General features: G+C 37.8%; 1 protein-coding gene and 2 pseudogenes across 1 annotated transcript; all 3 read left to right on the forward strand.

Moving 5' to 3' along the window:
• Positions 1 to 11,963: 11,963 nt before the first annotated feature.
• Positions 11,964 to 14,389, forward strand: LOC145784900 (nucleolar protein 56-like). Its single transcript, XM_082596736.1, has one exon. It carries the CDS (start codon positions 11,974 to 11,976, stop codon positions 13,618 to 13,620), a length of 1,647 nt encoding a protein of 548 aa, XP_082452862.1. The 5' UTR covers positions 11,964 to 11,973; the 3' UTR covers positions 13,621 to 14,389.
• Positions 14,390 to 14,460: 71 nt separating this feature from the next.
• On the forward strand, positions 14,461 to 17,283 carry LOC145784902 (lysophosphatidylcholine acyltransferase 2 pseudogene; annotated as a pseudogene).
• A 1,373-nt stretch (positions 17,284 to 18,656) lies between these two features.
• Positions 18,657 to 20,835, forward strand: LOC145784308 (nucleolar protein 56 pseudogene; annotated as a pseudogene).
• Positions 20,836 to 21,222: the final 387 nt, after the last annotated feature.

Here is a 21,222-nt window from a genome sequence, read left to right on the forward strand (position 1 = left end):
ACATTTTAAAATTTCTGGTAATGATCTGTTTGTTTATCTTTTATTTGTTTGTTTTTCTTTATCCTGCATTGCGGGAAAGCGGACTTGAGCGCTATGCATCGGTGTACGCCTTCCGACATACACCTGACCCACGCTGCAGCCGACAGCAATGTCTGTTTCCGGTTGTCTACTTTACTTATGACTTAAATTTGGTACTACCCATTACTCGAAATCAATCACTAGGTAGAGGCAATTATCGTTAAGTTTCTTGCCCAGAGAAACAACAGCAAGTGCGGGTGGCTGGAGTCGAACATGCAGGCTCTCGACTGCGAGCCCAACGCGCTAACCACTCGGCCACGGCTGCCGACGTAAATTTCTGGTAATGGTAATCTGGTAACATTTTAAAATTTCTGGTAATGATCCTAAAAGTTTTTGTATGCGGAAAATTTTAAAATGTTTGCGGAAACTGCGATCAGCAACTTCGACTTTTTTATTTTTTTCTCTCGATCTTTTCAAGGTACAAACTGACGATACGAATTGTTCATGGTACGAAGTAGGTTGCATCCCATGAGATCACGGCATCTGTTTTATGACCTTATTTTTTTCACTTCTCTTATGCTCGTCCCAGACAGTTATGCGAAAGAATAGACTTGATCTCATTTGGTTTTACCGTTAATTGTTTGTCACATGAAATGGTCTTTGTCCAGATGTTTGCAAGCAAAGACAATAACGCAATTAAATAAATGTAGTATGCAGGTGCAACCTAATTCATACCCTGAAAAGATCAAGAAAAAAAAATAAAAAAAGCCGAAGTCGCTAATCAGAGTTTCCGCAAACAAACAAACTGAAAAGATCGAGAGAAAAATAGAGCAAGGCCGAAGTCGCTGATCGCATTTTCCGTTTTTTTGCAGTTTCTGCAAACATATTAAAATTTCCGGTAATGATTTTAAGAGTTTGCCGAAGTTGCTGATCGCATGTTCTGCAAACATTTTAAAAGGGTTAGAGTTAGGGTTGATCGGAGTTTTTGCAAACATTTTAAAATTTCCGGTGATGATCCTAAGAGTTTTTGTTCGTTTGCGGAAACTACAATCGATCAGTGACTTCGGCTTTTTTAAATTTTTTCTCTCGATCTTTTGAGGGTACGAATTGTTCAGAGTATGAATTTGGGCGGAATGGCCCGTTTCGGTGAGTCCGATTCGGTGAGTCCGATTCGGTGAGTCTGATTCCTTAACGGGGGATTTTTTCAATTTTTTTTAAAAATTATTGGGTACCGTAGCCTAATTATCATTGCCATTTTAGGGTTAGGGGTTTGGGGTTAGAGGTTAGGGGTTAGAGGTTAGGAACTCACCGAATCAGACTCACCGAATCGGACTCACCGAATAGTAGCAGACCCAATTTGGGTGCATCTGTAGTATGCAAATGAGAAGCAAATCCTGATACACTTATCCGATATACTCCATTTAAGTGTGATAATTTATACTTTTTTTTTTTTTTTTTTTGTTTATTGCTACGTTTAAGCAACATGTGCTTAATAACCAATTTTGTCTGTATAATTAATAAAGTCTAATTCAAATTCTTTCAATTGTGTTAAAATTTCAGAATTTTCACTTGTATAGTATACATATTCTGTTGCCATGATAGATTTTTATTTGAAACGCGATCTGCAGTCAGTCGATCTTGTCTCAGTCGAGAAAATGTAGAGAAAGTAGATAAATGCTATTCGATAAGTTAAACTTTTGTGAACGTTCCAACGCTTGCAATAGGTGGATTCAACAGGTGATGTTAAATCATGAAGAGATAATTTTTGTTTGTCAAACGGTGAATGGCTACAATTGCTAGACAAGTGATGGCAACTACTTTGTCGCTTTAAAAGATCAAAACAAAAAAGAAGCAGTGTCGAAGCTACTGATCCAAGTTAGAAATCAAATCAGCTTTACCTATTTTTCAACATATAAAGACAAAGTGCTCAGTTTAAATGCATATTGATTAATCGTATTGATCGCTTTACTGCATAAAAATTTAAAGTCTCTAACCAAATCTTATCTAATGTTAGATAAAACAGTCGGTTAATTGTATCTCACTTGAAGGAATAAATTGGATAATCGTATTAAGAGTTGTTTTTTGTTTGCATATTTTATTTTTTTAATTGTATAATTGTCTTCGGTCAGAAGTTCATCAGCAAAATAAATGTGTCACGTAACAAACGTAAACCTGTAATTAAAAGGAGAATGTCCTTTTTTTTCCATAATCAGTCACTTTTTACATTCATTCAACAATCAACATCTGTTACACAAGGTATCTTGCACAGCTGGACTTTGTTTGGCTAAAGGAATGATGATTGCCACAGTTTGCAGAAGATGCTTTGATCATTCAACATGCGCTGAGACAGTTGCTGACAAAGCAGTGTGATGCAACAGGACATATGCGTCGATTTTTTCTTAGAAAAGAGGAATTCTGGGTGGACGAGAGTTTTCAAACAGATTTCATTGAATGCGTAGCCTATGTTTGCAAATTCCCAATGGTTAGTCTTTCTTGCAAAGACTGCGTTTAGCATCGCTGCAGCAATTATGCTTTAATAGGTTTGATGTTTGCTTTCTTGCGCCTTGCGATCTTATGAGCGCTGCTAAACTAAACAAATTTATTTTATGTTTTTTTTTGCGACCTAAAACGCACGTGACTCGTGACCTGTTATCTAGTGGCGACTTCGGATTTGCCGCAAAATGTTCGGACAGGTAACTGCTGACTGTGCGGTTATTATTTTTTTATTTATCTGTTCTTTTATTGTCATGTCCATTATGATGTCATATTCATATTCCCTTGCGCTGACCCAGAACTGAAGTTTGATTGTGACGTCACAAAAGTGAGACCATTCGGAGAAAAGATCAAACGTGGCTTTCTCTCACCAGGAATTGCCTGCGTGTGTCAGTTGTTGTAGCAACAATGCAGTGAGTACCGAAAATGGTTTGCAGATGCTGATTTTTGTTTCTAACCGCGACGATATTTAATATGTAAATAGAGGAAATGTACGACATGTTCTTTTAGAAGAAAGAAGTGCGTTAAATGCGCGCATCCGGTTTAGCGTTTCAAGTACAGACACACTTGTCGGGCAATTTCGATTACCACGAAAAGCTAGGCCATGCGGATTCTAATTGTCTTGGCTCTCTGCTCTAGACAGGTTTTCAACGTACGACGTCCCAAGAAAGAGAGAGAGAAAGATGAGTTCGGCGGTTTTACAGCATGTTGGCTTGATATCAAATGTGCAGTACGCACAGCTCATGGTCGAGAACAATGGCGCATTGTATCCAACCCTCCATACGAGGAAGGAACAAAATGATGATGATGATCAAATCGTGCCCAAACGTCTTTTTTCAATGCAGTGTTGTTGCGGAATTGCTTTGTTCTGTCGGATACCTAGCGAGAGACATAGCGTAAAACAAGAAGTTTGGATAATTCAGCGTTTAACAAAAACGGAAATAATTGTAGCGAACACTTCATAAGTGTCATGAAAACAATATGGGCGAAACATATATTGCCCACCCTCGTTTCATGGCAGGGTGGGCGGCCTAGGGTGCGTCGTGTGCCCCAATGTTCATATTTTTTGTATTATTTTTTCTCAATGGTGAGGTTTCACTGAAATAGCAATAATATGAAGTTTCAGCAAAAAATATTAATGTTTAGGTCCTCCACATTACAGTTAAAAATACAGGAATATGACCCCCATACTCCATAAATAGCTTGTTTTAAGATAACACTGGTTTACACGATTTTTGCTCAATGAACTTTGAAAACTGATTTAGAGTAATTTTGTGGTGCTGAATCCGAATCTGACCTCAGATTTATCCTATCACATCAAGTTTGTGAGATATGATTTCAGAAAATTGTTGCTTTTGTCAAAAGTGGAAGATTTGACATTGCGTTTATTGCACAATGCACATACAGTCATACACATCGGAATGGCCCGTTTCGGCGAGTCCGATTCGGCGAGTCCGATTCGACTAGTCCGATTCGGCGAGTTCCCTATTCGGCGAGAGCCTTTTTCGGCGAGTGCCCTATTCGGCGAGTTTTTGAAATTTTGAAAAGGAAATTATCGGGTACCGTAGCCTAATTACAATTGCCGTTTTCACATCGTTTTAACGTCGCTAAACGTTGAAATCGTGCAGAAAGGAATAAAAATAAAATGTTTGAACTATTAAATTAAAATTCGTCATGTCAGCTCAGTTATTTTTATTTTTGACCATCATATCAAAAACAATACACGTCAACATAGCAAAGGTAGAAGCGACAAAACGCGAACGTTAAAACGTGCTTGAATTCGTCATGTCAGTTCAGTTATTTTTATTTTTGACCATCATATCAAAAACAATACCCGTCAACATAGCAGAGGTAGAAGCGACAAAACGCGAACGTTAAAACGTGCTTGAATTCGTCATGTCAGTTCAGTTGTTTTTATTTCTGATCATGATATCAAAAACAATTCACGTCAACATAGCAAAGGTGTAGAAAAAGGTAGAAGCGACAAAACGCGAACGTTAAAACGTGCTTGTGACCGAAGTAAGTTATTGCTCGCTTTTCACTACAATATCGCAACTTATGGCTGACCAGCTTTCAAGTTTCAATTCGCTGTAATACGCCCGTTTTCGTGTTGCAGATGAAACAAAAGATGCGCATATTCCCCGCCTTTGATCGGGTTTCTATGGCAACGGACGTGTGTGCGCCATGCAGTTTGCGCGAGTCCGTTGTTGTGTTGATTATGCCGCTTGTGCGACTGTGCGCAATGCGGTTTGTACCAGCCCTTGTTACGTTGGTTAGTGGTAACCTCGGGCCGAGACTTCAAGTTCATTTTCACAGCAACCGATTCACTGCCGCAACAATTCTCTGCAGAGGTTTCGACTTTCGAAAGCGACAGCGAGACTGTTTGCAAGCGTCTGCAGACGTTAAATCAACGTAAATATGACAGATTTTTTTTGTCTGGGGTGGGATTGTAGCATCGCTACTCGTTCTAGTGATTATTTACTGCAAAGCTGTTGCGGTTTGCATTTAAAAATGTTTTCCTGCTGCCGATCGCTAGTTCATCTATTGTTTTATGTATCAATGCCGCATAAAAAGTTGCTCCCACGCGGAAATATGCGTGGGAGCCTGGTCCCCACGGCTTAGGCGCCTATGGTTAAAATGATTAGTTTGGATCAACAAATGTGTGACCTACACTCCTACAGCTTAGATTGAAAGGAAATTATCGGGTAGGCTACCGTAGCCTAGTTATCCCAACCAGCAAAAATTTGTTCCAAGAACCCAGTTAGTAGCCTAACAGTTCATTTTTACATTGTAGTAACAGAATGAAAAGGCTAACCAAGTGTGTGGCCTATCGTTTTAACGTCGCTAAACGTTGAAATCGTGTAAAAAAGGGTGCTTTTGCTGACTAGGATACGTTGAAACTGAGAAACATCCAAGCACGTTTTAACGTTCGCGTTTTGTCGCTTCTACCTTTGCTATGTTGACGTGTATTGTTTTTCATATGATGGTTAGAAATAAAAACAACTGAACTGACATGACGAATTTTAATTTAATAGTTCAAACATTTTATTTTTATTCCTTTCTGCACGATTTCAACGTTTAGCGACGTTAAAACGATGTAAAAACGGCAGGGTTGGCTGATTTAAATCAAATGATTTAAATCATTGATTTAAATCATGATTTAAATCAAACAATAAAAATCAAAAAAATCAATTAAAAAAATCAAATAATTTTTTATTTGCTAAAATAAAAATAAATACATCAACAAATGTTTCACTGCTTCTCTGTAATACAAAAGTTATATTTAAATACTTAAGGCTATAGGCTATGCATGTTTTGAAAGGCAACTTCGTTTACTTGGCAGTTCACAAACAGTGTTGTTCACTAAACATAGTTTTTGAGCAAGTTTTTTCCACTTTTGGTCTGGTTTAATCAGAAGTTCGAAATCGATTGGGCACTGCAAAAGCTGGCGAGCTTGTACTTATGTACAAACTTCTCAATGCAAAATAAACTGCAATTTTGTGTCATCTGAACTTTTATTGTTTTGGTATGATACGTCGGTAACATAATTATATTACACAGTTAAACTTTCTTTGCAAAAAGTCTGGTTGTAGGCTATGCATCAGTTGAGCAAAAAAGCAAAGTAATGTGTGCTCAAACGTAAGAAAAGATTTTAGTGTAGTGAGATGACAGTCTGAGACATACCTCAATCTCGATATGCACATTATGATTTAGTATAAAGCAACATATCACACCTACTTAAAAATATGTGCCATAACCTGACGCGACAATTTATCGAAAGACAATTTATCGGACGACAGTTCATTGAACGACAGTTTATCGAAAGACAGTTCATCGAACGACAATTCATCGAAACGACAGTTCATTGAAACGACTGTTTATCGAAACGACAGTTTATCGAACGACGAAGCACATATGCAATGGAATACTCAGGGGTTAGGGGATAATGGTTAGGGGCTAGGGGTAACTGGTAAGGGTTAGGTTTTCGCTTAACTGTCATTCGATAAATTGTCGTTCGATAAACTGTTGTTCGATTAACTGTCGTTTCGATAAACTGTAGTTCGATTAATTGTCGTTTAATAAACTGTCGTTCGATAAACTGTCGTAGTACCGTGCAATAGACACTAGACAGGCTAGCCTACAATATGATAATAAAAATGATTAAACACTTGCAAAGCAAAGCCTTTCAATCAATCAAGGGGTTAAAAATAATTCTGCTATCTTACTAAAATGATCTCTTCCCCCAAGTAGACTCGACGCTTTTTTATATAAAAAAAATCAAAAAAATCTGATTTAAATCAAAAAAATCCGATTTAAATCAAAAAAATCCGATTTTTTTGATTTTTTTAAAAAAATCATGATTTTTTCCAACCCTGAAAAACGGCAATTATAATTAGGCTACGGTACCCGATAATTTCCTTTCAAAAATTTCAAAAACTCGCCGAATAGGGCACTCGCCGAAAAGGGCTCTCGCCGAATAGGGAACTCGCCGAATCGGACTAGTCGAATCGGACTCGCCGAATCGGACTCGCCGAATAGCAGCAGACCCCATACACATTGTGCTATATCCAGAAATCCAGGCCATGTGGTGCATAAGTAGCTGAATTACACCACCAACTATAATTTTGATACCAATTTGTTTTTTAAGCAACTTTATTGACAAGGCAGTAATAACAAGCTAAAAGGGAGGCTAAAGGTATAACTGACCGCCTCCCCCGTCAATGTTTTGCATGAAACCACAAAAATTTAAGCAGGCCTATGGCAATGCTTGTCCAGTAACCTTACTTAGGCTGTTTTGGCCTGTCTAATGCTAACCTTTCGTTATAGGACTGCATATTATGTTGGTGGTAAACGCAACGCCAAATCTTCCACTTTTGACAATTGAGTAACAATTTGTTGTTATCAATCATATCTCACAAACCTGGCATGATAGGATAAATCTGAGGTCAGATTCGGATTCAGCACACCAAACTTTCTCTAAATGAGTCTTCAAAGTTTATAGAGCAAAAAAAATTCTTTTTTTGTAGACCAGCGTAATATGAATTATGCCTGCATTGTGCTTGGGCAATTGGGCATGTTGATGAAGACTTGCAGTTTTTGTCAGTCGGGGAATTATGTCATTCAAGGTGGCTAACACTTGTTTGTAGGCTACTTCGTAAATACACTCATGTAATCAACCCTTCCAAAAGTTTCATGATCTTGTCTGAGTATTGCATAGTGCATCAAGGTTTGTTTCCCATCTCGGTTTGAAATAAAACACCACAAGTCCACAATTCATTATCTGATGGGTCAAAGAACTTCTTCAACATGTTGCAAAGAAATTTTCCCAAACCAAGAAGTAAAAGATATTTCCAAGAAGGTTTTGGAATGCAATGCATTATTTGCTCACTCTGAAAATGTCATTGTTGGTATGCTAGGTGAAGAAGACTGCCAAGTTAGAATCTGAGCAGTAGTCCAACAAATCTATTCCTTAGGTTCACAAGCACAGGAAAAGCTAAGCAAGAATCATGTTGGCTCCTCACAAAAAGCAGAAGATGAAAATCGAAAGCTGAGAAAGAAAATTTCACCAGCGGTGCCACCTGCAATATGCAGATTTCTTGTGCCACTTGTGAAGCTTGGCACAGTTCATAAGTCTGAGCCACTTATCATGAGATCGCTTACAGATCAACAGCTTGACAATGTCATCGACGAACCTCTGCAGCTGGATTATCCTTGCCACAACCAAGCAGTGGAGCGTCACGTCAATCTGATGACTGAAGCAATCTTATATGCTGTAGGTTTTCAAAGAAGGGATGGGTTGATTCGTCAGAAGGTGCGATCTCGTCAACTTATGAAACAATTCAACAGCAAGAAGCAATTCTCACTAGGGTTAACCCACTAGATTGACATGTTCACCCTTTTGTGCTGATTGCTGAAGTCTCAATGTAGTACCGTTAGTCTAGCACATGCAGCAGTATGGAGTATATCAATCTGGGTGCTGGTATTTTCTTGACAATGATTTCATGGCAGATCACAGTCTACCCATCACCAATTACGTCTACCCATTACAGTATGGGTCTGCTACTATTCGGTGAGTCCGATTCGGTGAGAGCCTTTTTCGGTGAGAGCCCTATTCGGTGATTTTTTTGAATTTTTTTTTGAAAATTATCAGGTACTGTAGCCTAATTAAAACCCCAAACCCCCAAAAAAACCCAAAACTCCCAAAAAAAACCAAAACCCCCAAAAAACCCCAAACCCCGAAAACTCCCAAACCCCTATCCCCTATAACGGCAATGATAATTAGGCTACGGTGTGCAATAATTTAAAAAAAAAATCACCGAATAGGGCTCTCACCGAAAAAGGCTCTCACCTAATCGGACTCACCGAATCGGGCCATTCCGTTACAGTATATATATTATGATGTACAGCTGGTAAGACAATATAATATGTCATGTACACACACAGTAGCAAGTAACAACTTTACTGCACGACCTGGGGGTTACTAACTGGACTGTTCAAAGTGTAAGTGCATAAAACATGTCATATTATAGTGTATGTATTAGGGTGGCCCCTTGAGGCAATTTTTTCATTTCAACTTGCCTGGGTGATAGACTTTTGCCTTAGCCCAAAATATTAGTAAATCCAAAAATTTTTTGAAATTTGACCCTGTTTAGACCCTGCCCCAACACCATTTTTAAATCGAGCCCCCTAAATCACGTTTTAAATGATAAAATTAGTACTATTTGAGCTAGATATATGTTGTTGGTATTCATGTTTATTGATTTTCAGAAAGGAAGACACTTGCATGCCTTAATTCAAGATTTGAACAACTTTTTTATTAATTCATTTTATAGTGTCAATGTAAATGCTTCTTAAATTGACCGATGAAGTGATATGATTTCTTTCTGCGAGTTAGGCAAAAAACAAAGTGATGAAAGCACTACTAACTTATTGACCAAGAAGTAACAGCACATCGCATTTCACACAATAGAATCTATGTTGGCTTAGATTTTCTGGTGACACGATACTTTTTCCCGATCCATGGCTTTTTTCTTCCTTCTATGATGCACAAAGCTTCCCCAATTTGTCGTTTTTGCCCGGCTATCCGCCAGTTGCTGTTGTTGTCAGTTTAACTCCATGTTCTACAGATTGAGTGTGACTTGGATAATTTAGATGAAGAAGATGTTCCACAAATTGCTGAATGTTAACGCATGATTTGGTCAGGGGAGGTTCATTCAAGGGAATGATTCCTTTTTTGTTTGAGAGGTAGGATATTGTGGAGCACCCACTGCCATATATGGTTATCATTTCTGTATGATACTGTATAAGATGTTGCCTCAAAATTTAATTTGGGAAGGTGAAACTCATGCACTGAAGAATTTTACAATTGACTTTCATCATTGGTGGTGCGCCAAATGTTATAGATTAGTTTGCCTGCATTAGCTTGTGATGGTTTTGTTATCATCGCCCAGCATTGCCAAAAGCACGTTTTCGGGATGAGCAAAAAAGCAATTTTGTTGAACACTCTGTTAAATGTCTAGGAGCACTTCATTGCTATTGAATAGATTCAGTGCAAGAGTATCACCTTCCCAAATTAAATTTTGAGGCAACATCTTATACAGTACAGAAATGATAACCATATGTGGCAGTGCCTACTCCACAATATCCTACCTCTCAAACAAAAAGGGAATCATTCTCTTGAATGAACCTCCCCTGTCGGCTGCATAGCCGAGTGGTGAGAGCCCTGGAACAGCAATCGAAAGGGTGCCGGTTCGACACCGCCCAAGAGCGCCGCCGGTTCGACACCGCCCAAGAGCGCCGCCGGTTCGACACTAACCGCCGGTTCGACACTAACCCACTTAATCTAAATCTTCAACCACCGGTGTAGGTCTAAACCTGGATACATCAAACAAACAAACCTCCCCTGACCAAATCATGCATTAACATTCAGCAATTTGTGAAACATCTTCTTCAACTAAATTATCCAAGTCACACTCAATCTGTAAAACATGGAGTTAAACTGACAACAACAGCAACTGGGCGGATAGCCGGGCAAAAATGACAAATTGGTGAAGCTTTGTGCATCATGGAAGGAAGAAAAAAGCCATGGATCGGGAAAAAGTATCGTGTCACCAGAAAATCCAAGCAAACATAGATTCTATTGTGTGAAATGCGATGTGCTGTTACTTCTTGGTCAATAATTTAGTAGTGCTAATTATTGACCAAAAAGTTTGACCATCACTTTGTCTTTTGCCTAACTCTCAGAAAGAAATCATATCACTTCATCGGTCAATTTAAGAAGCATTTACATTGATACTATAAAATGAATTAATAAAAAGTTGTTCAAATCTTGAATTAAGGCATGCAAGTGTCTTCCTTTCTGAAAATCAATAAAAATGAATACCAACAACATATATCTAGCTCAAATAGTACTGATTTTATCATTAAAAACGTGATTTAGGGTACTCGATTTAAAAATGGTGTTGGGGCAGGGTCTAAACAGGGTCAGATTTCAAAAAAAAATTGGATTTACTAATATTTTGGGCTAAGGCAAAAATTTATCACCCAGGCAAGTTGAAATGAAAAAATTGCCTCAAAAGGGGCCACCCTAGTATGTATATACGTTTTTTTGTCATAACTTTTTTTCTAGTGAAATTAAGGCAAACAGTCTTCTTAGAGCAGATAGAAACATTATGATTCTGCATCATTTGATACCAAACTCATGTTCCTAGCACCAGCAGTTCCAAAGTCACATCCGATTTGAGAATTTTGGGGGTATTCCCCCATAAAATGGGGGGTAGCACGGCCAATAGGTGGTGCAACTTCCTGAAACCAGTTGTTGTTGTTTTTTGCCAATTTGTCAGGGGTCTAGACCCTCTTTCTTTTAATTTAAAAAAAGTTTTTTTCAATCCACCCTATTGTCAAGCTAACAAGGAGATACGGGCAATTGGGATGTGGAGCACCTAAACCTTGATCAAATTCTTTGAAATTTTGTGATTTTGCTTTTTTAGTCAAGCCTCACCCACAAAAAATAATAATTTTGTTTTCAATCATTTTTTAAATTTTTGGGGGCACACGACGCACCCTAGTGGGCGCCGCCCACTCTGCCCACCTTATTTCGATGCCTATGCAACAGGACACATATTAGTTGTCTCAAATTTATCCAGAATTCTAAACAGTTCTAGGATTGTATCACATGCTTGTTGCACCTGACTTAGCAAACACACATTCCGAGCAATAACTCCCATTCTGTACTCACGATAAACATTTTTTCTTGAACTAATTGGTTAAACGTATCAATCGGATAATCATATCAAAACGTCTGGCAAATAGTTGTATGATTAATTGATTTCATCTGTAAGATTCCTAACTCTTTCCTACATAATTGTAAAAAGGTTTGCGGAAACTAATTAGCGACAAGTCACCATTCAATGTAAATTGTATAAAATATATCATATTTGTTTTGCAGATTTGTAGATATAAATGGCTTCTCAGCTTTATGTCCTGTATGAGCATGCCTCCGGGTATGCTTTGTTTCATGTGCAAGAAGCTGAGGATATTGGAGCATTACTACCAACTGTTGAAAAAGCAATAACAGATTTTTCACTTTTTGCAAGTACTGTTAAGCTCATATCCTTTTCACCATTCAAGTCGTCAACCAATGCCCTCGACAATATCAATGCTGTATCTGAAGGAATTCTCCACGATGATTTGAAGCTGTTTTTGCAGACTCATGTTCCTAATAAGAAAAAGGGAAATGTGTCACTTGGCATTGGTGACACTAGAATTTCTGCAACCATCCAAGAGGAGGCAGGGATTAAATGTGCCACAGGTGAAGTTGTTGCTGAAATTCTCAGGGGTCTTCGACTTCATTTTCCCAACATGATAAAAGGCTTGACAATGCAAGCAGAAGCAAAAGCCCAACTCGGTCTTAGTCACAGTTATTCCAGAGCAAAAGTGAAGTTTAATGTTCATCGAGCGGACAACATGATCATTCAAAGCATCGCTTTATTGGATCAATTGGATAAAGATGTGAACACCTTTTCCATGAGAGTCAAGGAATGGTATTCTTACCACTTTCCAGAGTTGGTCAAGATAAGTAGTGACAACTACATGTACTGCAGGTTAGTCAAGCTCTTGGGAAACCGTAAAAATTTATCAGATGACATCCTTGAGAAACTTGAAGAAATTACGATGGATTCAGCCAAAGCTCAAACCATTATATCTGCCTCAAAAATGTCAATGGGTATGGATGTTTCTCCAATAGATTTGATAAATATTGAATCATTCTGCAGCAGAGTTATCTCCCTATCTGATTATAGGAAGAGCTTGGTTGAGTATCTTCACCAGCGCATGCATTCTGTAGCTCCCAATTTGTCAACCTTGATTGGAGATGTCGTGGGAGCGCGACTGATATCTCATGCTGGAAGTTTGACCAGTTTAGCTAAATACCCAGCTTCCACAGTACAAATCTTGGGTGCTGAAAAGGCCCTCTTCAGAGCATTAAAATCAAAAGGAAATACCCCAAAGTATGGCTTGATATTTCATTCTACATTTATTGGTCGAGCTGGAGCCAAAAACAAAGGAAGAATATCAAGATACTTGGCGAATAAATGTTCAATAGCATCACGGATTGACTGCTTCGCTGAACAGCCTAACACTATTTTTGGGGAAAAACTGCGTGAACAAGTTGAAGAAAGACTCAAATTTTATGACAGTGGTGAAACCCCAAGAAAAAATGTGGAAGTTATGAAAGAAGCTTTATTGGAAGCCAATGCTTTTACAAAAGCAGCAGAAGAAGCAGACAAAAAGAAAAAGAAGAAAAAGCGTAAATCTGAAAACGCAGGCACAGAAAATGGAAGTGTTGAACCAAAAATGAAGAAAAAGAAATTGGATGAATCTGATGTGAAAGTTGAGGTCCCCACAACGCCAACACCTAAAAAGAAGAAAAAGAAATCTAAAACAGTGGAAGAAGTTGAAGAAGCTTCAACTGAAGTTGAAGTGGTGCCAAAATCAGAAAAGAAAAAAAAGAAAAAGAAACAGGCACTAGATGCTGACATAAGCGAAACAACTGTTGAAGAAAAGCCTAAAAGTGCCAAAAAGAAAAAGAAGAAATCACTTGGAAACTAGTTTTTAAACACTTTAACTTCTAATTTTACAAAACACTGCCTGTCGTTGGTGACGAATTAAAATTTGTGTTGCATTATTGAATGACAACAAGTTTGGGCTAGTGCATAATTATTTTTCATACCAATTCATGTAAAGATGGAGTAAGATTCTTGCAATGTTGTTAATGATGAGTTGTAGAAACATGTATCATTTCTATGTGAACAAAGAAACGTTTGGCATTTTTCCTTTCTTGACTTGAAGATACGGTAATTACTGACTTTAACTGGTGCCTAAAAAGGATGTGGTGGTAATATTATTCTCTGAATTCGACTTGATGTTTTACTGCCATTTTTGTATAGAAGTTAGTTTTTTAAATCATCTTACATAAAAACTGGCTAGCGATGAGTTGTAATTTAGATGTATGTGAATCAGTGATGATTGTGATTGATCAAAGCAACCAAGAGTATAGTCATTAGTCTTTCCTGGTTACTTTGCAAAGTGCAAGGTTTACTGCCAGCAAATTTAGTCACGATGAAAAAAAGTTGATTTTTGCATAGAATCCAAGCTAGAGCAAATTTTTCTGTTAATCTGTTTTAATTTGATCAAACTTCCAACGATATGTTCGCTTTCCACTCTTGACGATTTACAACAATATCTATCTTTTAAAGAAACGTATTTCCAGAACGTGACAAAGTTACATCCTTTTTAATTTGCGTGATTTGGAAAGTGATGTTTATTGGTATAAAAATATTGTGTTTTATCCTAAATGTTTTGTATTTTTGTGGCACAGGTCGAATGAAGTAGTTAGATGAGGTTGTATGAATAACATAATTCAATGTTGAAACCTGGAAGATTTATGAAGATGCTGTGAAAACATCTCAAAGTATGGATTCGAGCAATCGAGCTAAAGTATTTCCTCGGCGGACATCGTTTCTTCAGCCCAGTGTTAATCCATTTGTGTATAAATTACAACTAACGCCATTACAAAAACTACAGGTTGCTGTAATGTCAGTTACAATTGCCCCGATCCGTTTGCTACTCATTACTGTTTTGTTTTTTGTTACTTGGTTTTGGGGAATCATTGTGACGGCTGGCATGCCAGTTTTTCCAAAAGAGCCATTAGGTCAAACTCGCACAGCACTGTGTAATTCTTTCAGAATTTTAGCAAGATCTATGCTATTTATTCTTGGCTTTCACACAATCCATGTAAGAGGAAACAGAGCTTCAACCACAGAGGCTCCCATACTTGTTGTTGCTCCGCACGCCAGCATTTTCGATGTGTTTGTTTCGTTTGTATCAAGTCCTTTGCCATCTGGTGTGTCGAGGTATGAAAACTACGAAACTCCCTTTATTGGAACTTTATGCAAAGCTGTTCAGCCAGTGTTTGTTTCTCGGAACGACCCAGATTCGAGACGTAAGACTGTAAATGAGTTAATCAAGCGAGTAAAAATGCCTGGTCAATGGCCGCAGATATTAATATTTCCTGAAGGAACTTGTACCAACGGAAAGACTTTGATCACTTTTAAACCTGGAGCATTCATTCCAGGTGTCCCTGTGCAGCCTGTTTTAATAGAGTATTTAAATAAACTGGACACCGTCACATGGACCATGATATCACCCAGCGCAATCACACTGTTTTGGTTGTCATTGTGCCAGTTTTCAGTTAAAACTCGAGTAACTTATCTTCCGGTGTACACACCTGTACAACTTGAGATTGAAGATCCAAAGTTATATGCGCACAATGTTCGTGCAGTCATAGCTGAATCTTTGCAAATTCCCTGCACAGATCACACCTTTGAAGACTGTTGTCTCATGCGGCATGCTGAGGCTTTAAAGTTGCCAATGGAATCAGGTTTACTTGAATTTGCAAAGCTCAGTCGCAAGCTAGGTATAAATATTGACAATGCGCAGCAGAAACTATCAGAGTTTTCTCGCATTGCGTCTAGCAGCCCAGATGGGAAAATCTCACTCGGGGATTTTTCAAAGTATTTGAACCTGCCTACTTCACCAGCGTTAGAAGAAATGTTTTCGTTATACGATCGAGACCAGTCTGGCTTTATTGATTTTCGTGAGTATGTTATTGGCCTGTCATTGGTTTCTCAGCCTGCAGTGACAGCAACGTCCGTGAAACTTGCTTTTGATATATTCGATCGCGATGGCACCGGAACCATCACACAGGAGGATTTCAAACATGTTATGAATGCAACTTTTGGCCAAGAATTTGATGGTTCGAATTTGTTTAAAGACATAAAAAAATCTTGCCCCAACGGAATAACTTTTGAAGAGTTTTACACATTCCTCGAAAGCCGACCAGAATATGCCAAGTTGTTTCTTTGGTTTTTCGAAATGGATCAAGATTCATTTGAAGCTGATTTTCCCAGTTTAAGCGCATTGTTTCGTAAACCGAAGCGTACCTCTCGCGGTCACCGAAAAAGCTCTGGAGGTTCAATTTAAAACAGCTACCGTGTTGCAAACTTTATATTTGAAAATTGAATGAGGCTGTTCTCCAGGCATTTAGTTAAATAACATGATGCGTTCTATTGGTGCAAAGTAAGCTATCACAATATGTATAAAGTGACAATCTGCTTTTATTTCGACGTTTCGTCAATCAGACAGGATCGACTTCTTTAGGGAGCTAGACCAGATAGTGCCTATCTGTCTAGCATGGCTCAGTCGTAGCTGATTGACGAAACGTCTAATAAAAGCAGATTGTCCCTTTATTCATAATGTGATAGCTTAGTTTAATTTGCACCAGTAGAACGCATCATATTATTTAACTTTATATTTCTTAACTTTTTTTGTAAATTGTTTCACAGTGGAATCCCGCATGGCACCATTCCAGTATCACGTCCACTTCAGTGCGGTCCCGAATAATTTTTCATAACATTATGTTACCTCCACTAACGTCACCAACCCGTTGGCACGATCGTTTCACCGCTGGAGTTAAAGAGTGGTATCTTTTGACGGGATTCCTTTGAACTGTGTTTTAAAATTTTTGTAACTTTTTACTCTTTATAATTTAACAGTATATACCTAATAATTTTTATGGCAATAAGCCCATATTTTGTATGAAAAGACTGACATGAAACAGGTACACATTCAAGACAGAAAATCAGTCGTTTTTTACTTATACCTATGTGAAAAACGTCTGGTTTGCTATCCCGAATGACATCTACCTCTTGGAAGCTACAAAACCAAAAGAAATGATCGAACACTTTACGTGCTGTGACAGTGTTCATCCTTTTGTTGTTCATATTGTATACCTGAAGTTGGTGTGTAAGTTTTTCTGGAGGATATGATCACTGTGTTGACTGAAAGAAGATGCATTTGTTCCAATTTAGCTGTGTTTTTTTTACTTATTTTATTTTCAATAGGAATGTTATCAGTAAATATAGTTTTATTCACATTTTTCAGCAGACTTCATACAAGAGTTCAAAAAGCAAGATTTTTCTGTGCATTTTGTATGGGCCATTCTTTTTCACTGTGTTGGTTCTTGTCTTTGCGATTCTCATTTTCACATGAAAATGTTGTCAATTGTATTACTGTACTGACTTTTTGTTGTTGTGAAGTTAACCTGTTGCACATTTTAATCATACTTAGTTACTTACACTGTGTCGTGTTTTGTTGTGATGGAACTCGCAACATTTAAAAACAACTCCTTGCTTCTGTAAAATCCTGAGCCCACATGTTGTCCTCTTTTCTGGGTTGTTGGTTTGCATGCTTATAGGAATTACTAACATGTTTAGAATATTGCTCAAGGCACTGTTAACAATATTATTATTAGTAGTCTTTCAGGCCAGTAGGTCAATATCTACAACACAAAAGACACGAAAAGGTAATCACAATCTCCCACTCAGGTCAGACAAGAGTCAGGAGAAAATTTGCTAACAAAGGAACTGAATGAACTTATGACGCCATTTTCTTGCTGTTCTTTTTTCCCATATGACGCATGCCGCAAATTATCTCAAAAATTGTCGGCTTAAATTAATACCACGCAGTAAGTTATAGCATTTTTGACAACCTCCTTTGTCTTACTGTAGAGTTTTACATGATATTTTAACTACCTTTTACACTTATACAGTGACACTGTGCTTTGAAACACTGGAAATTATTTCGTTACGGTACTATTGTTCGTTTATCTTGATTTCGTTCATGTTGAAAAGTAAAGTCGTTATGTTTATAACATGAGTTTCTGCCAAGTTTCAAAAAAATTTGTTTTTAAATCGTTTAAAATTTGGTGCAGTTCGGACTCTAGCAATCTGCTGAAATACAGGAGCTTGTGAACGTTACGCATATAATAAAATTACTTGTCAATGAATAGATATCGATGTCAGGCTGCAACCCGCTTTCACAGCTATACACAATCTTATTGTATTTCAATATTTGTTCTGATATTTAATTTGTCACGCCAATCGTTACGTAAGCTGAAAACTAACTGTATGGTAGCTTACTTGAGTAAATTTGTTGTGAGCATCATTAAAATGTTCCTGTATTTCGTTGTAGGCCAAGAGATTCAATTTCCTGTTTGGTCTATTCTAGCTAGGCTACAATTTGGCCTACAGTTAAGCGTACACCACACAGTGCATTTAGCTTTCAGTCATGTAAGCTCATTTAGGCTTGTGTTTAATTTCCCTGTTTATTCAGAGTATAATTTCGACACCCCAAGAAAAAAAAAGAGTAGCCTATCCAGACGAGTTAATAATTCCGTTTCTGCATTTTGGTTTTACTGCAATGCCTGGGAAGGGTTAAGTGGTAGGCTACCTCAAATCAGTGTAAACAATATTATTGCCGGCTATTTCTGCTTTTACGTATCTTACAAAAGATAATGAAAAGCAATGACAGCTTAATTTTGAAAGAGTGTGGGTTGAGAATTTAGTGTTGACATAAGTTTGTCAATTGTGGGCTTTATATTAAACTAACAAAGCTTCTTTGAGTCTTTAACTCCGGCAGTTTCGAATACTTGTAGAGGCTTTGAACCACTGACGCAAACCCCGACATAGACAAAGTGAAGTTCCACTTCCGTTGTTAAGTGGTCTCTTCGACTTCATTTTCCCAACATGATAAAAGGCTTGACAATGCAAGCAGAAGCAAAAGCCCAACTCGGTCTTAGTCACAGTTATTCCAGAGCAAAAGTGAAGTTTAATGTTCATCGAGCGGACAACATGATCATTCAAAGCATTGCTTTATTGGATAAAGATGTGAAAACTTTTTCCATGAGAGTCAAAGAATGGTATTCTTACCACTTTCCAGAGTTGGTTAAGATAAGTAGTGACAACTACATGTACTGCAGGTTAGCTAAGCTCTTGGGAAACCGTAAAAATTTATCAGATGACATCCTTGAGAAACTTGAAGAAATTACGATGGATTCAGCCAAAGCTCAAACCATTATATTTGCATCAAAAATGTCAATGGGTATGGATGTTTCTCCAATCGATTTGATAAATATTGAATCATTCTGCAGCAGAGTTATCTCTCTATGTGATTATAGGAAGAGTTTGGTTGAGTATCTTCACCAGCGCATGCATTCGGTAGCTCCCAATTTGTCAACCTTGATTGGAGATGTCGTGGGAGCGCGACTGATATCTCATGCTGGAAGTTTGACCAGTTTAGCTAAATACCCAGCTTCCACAGTACAAATCTTGGGTGCTGAAAAGGCCCTCTTCAGAGCATTAAAATCAAAAGGAAATACCCCAAAGTATGGCTTGATATTTCATTCTACATTTATTGGTCGAGCTGGAGCCAAAAACAAAGGAAGAATATCAAGATACTTGGCGAATAAATGTTCAATAGCATCACGGATTGACTGCTTCGCTGAACAGCCTAACACTATTTTTGGGGAAAAACTGCGTGAACAAGTTGAAGAAAGACTCAAATTTTATGACAGTGGTGAAACCCCCAAGAAAAAATGTGGAAGTTATGAAAGAAGCTTTATTGGAAGCCAATGCTTTTACAAAAGCAGAAGAAGCAGACAAAAAGAAAAAGAAGAAAAAACGTAAATCTGAATACGCAGGCACAGAAAATGGAAGTGTTGAACCAAAAATGAAGAAAAAGAAATTGGATGAATCTGATGTGAAAGTTGAGGTCCCCACAACGCCAACACCAAAAAAGAAGAAAAAGAAATCTAAAACAGTGGAAGAAGTTGAAGAAGCTTCAACTGAAGTCGAAGTGGTTCCAATATCAGAAAAGAAAAAGAAACAGTCACAAGATTCAGACATAAGCGAAACAATTGTTGAAGAGAAACCTAAAAGTGCCAAAAAGAAAAAGAAGAAATCACTTGGAAACTAGTTTTTAAACACGTTAACTTCTAATTTTACAAAACACTGCCTGTTGTAGGTGACAAAGTACAATTTGTGTTGCATTATTGAATGACAACAAGTTTGGGCTAGTGCATAATTATTTTTTTATACCAGTTTATGTAAAGATAAAGTAAGATTCTTGCAATGTTGTTAATGATGCATTGTAGAAACATGTAATATCATTTCTATGTGAAGAACGAACCGTTTGGCATCTTTTCTTTCTTGACTTGAAGATACGGTAATTACTGACTTTCACTGGTGCCTAAAAAGGATGTGGTGGTAATATTGTTCTCTGTGAATTCGACTTGATGTATTACTGCCATTTTTGTATTGAAGTACGCTTTTTAAATCATCTTACATAAAAACTGGCTAGCGATGAGTTGTAATTTAGATGTATGTGAATCAGTGATGATTGTGATTGATCGAAGCAACCAAGAGTATAGTCATTAGTCTTTCCTGGTTACTTTGAAAAGTGCAAGGTTTACTGCCGGCAAATTTAGTCACGATGAGAAAACGTTAATTTTTGCATAGAATCCAAGCTAGAGCAATTTTTTCTGTTAATCTGTTTTAATTTGATCAAACTTCCAACGATCATGTTCGTTTCCCACTCTTCACGATATGCAACAATATCTATCTTCTAAAAAAACTTGCTTCGATCAATCACTATCTGGGTTCTATGGTCACTTCGAATGGTCGATGCTGGAGCGACGTAAAATCAAGAATTGCACAATCCAAACAAGCTTTCATCAAAATGGACAAATACTGAAATCTAATTCAATCTCTCTAAACACTAGAATAAGAATTTTACATGTGTACATTTGGTCAGTTCTGCTATATGGCTGTGAATCCTGGACTGTATGCCCGAAGATAGAGAAGAAGATCAACAGTGCTGAAATTTGGTTCATTCGTAGAATGATGGGAATAAACTGGACGGATAAAATCACTAACGAAGAAGTGTGGAGACGCTCTGGGTGCACCCCTTGCGTCCTCATCACAACTATCAAAAAAAGGCAAATGACATTTATCGGGCATGTCTACCGCAAACGCGGAATTGAACACTCGGCAATGATGGGGCGATTTCCTGGTCAGAGGCACCGGGGACGTCCACGTTCGGAAATCTTCAAAAATCTTTCAACATGGACAAACCAAAATTTTGAAAACTTAAATAGAAGTATGGACAATCGATCGTTGTGGAGACTCACGGTAGCCGACGCCTTATTCAGGCATGGCCGATGATGATGATGAAAGAAACATATTTTCAAAAAGTGGCAAAGTTACATCCTTTTTAATTTGCGTGATTTGGAAAGTGATGTTTATTGGTATAAAA

The sequence above is a fragment of the Aplidium turbinatum genome, chromosome 15 (genome assembly GCF_918807975.1).
Source record: "Aplidium turbinatum chromosome 15, kaAplTurb1.1, whole genome shotgun sequence".
NCBI classification, from domain to species: Eukaryota; Metazoa; Chordata; class Ascidiacea; order Aplousobranchia; family Polyclinidae; genus Aplidium; species Aplidium turbinatum.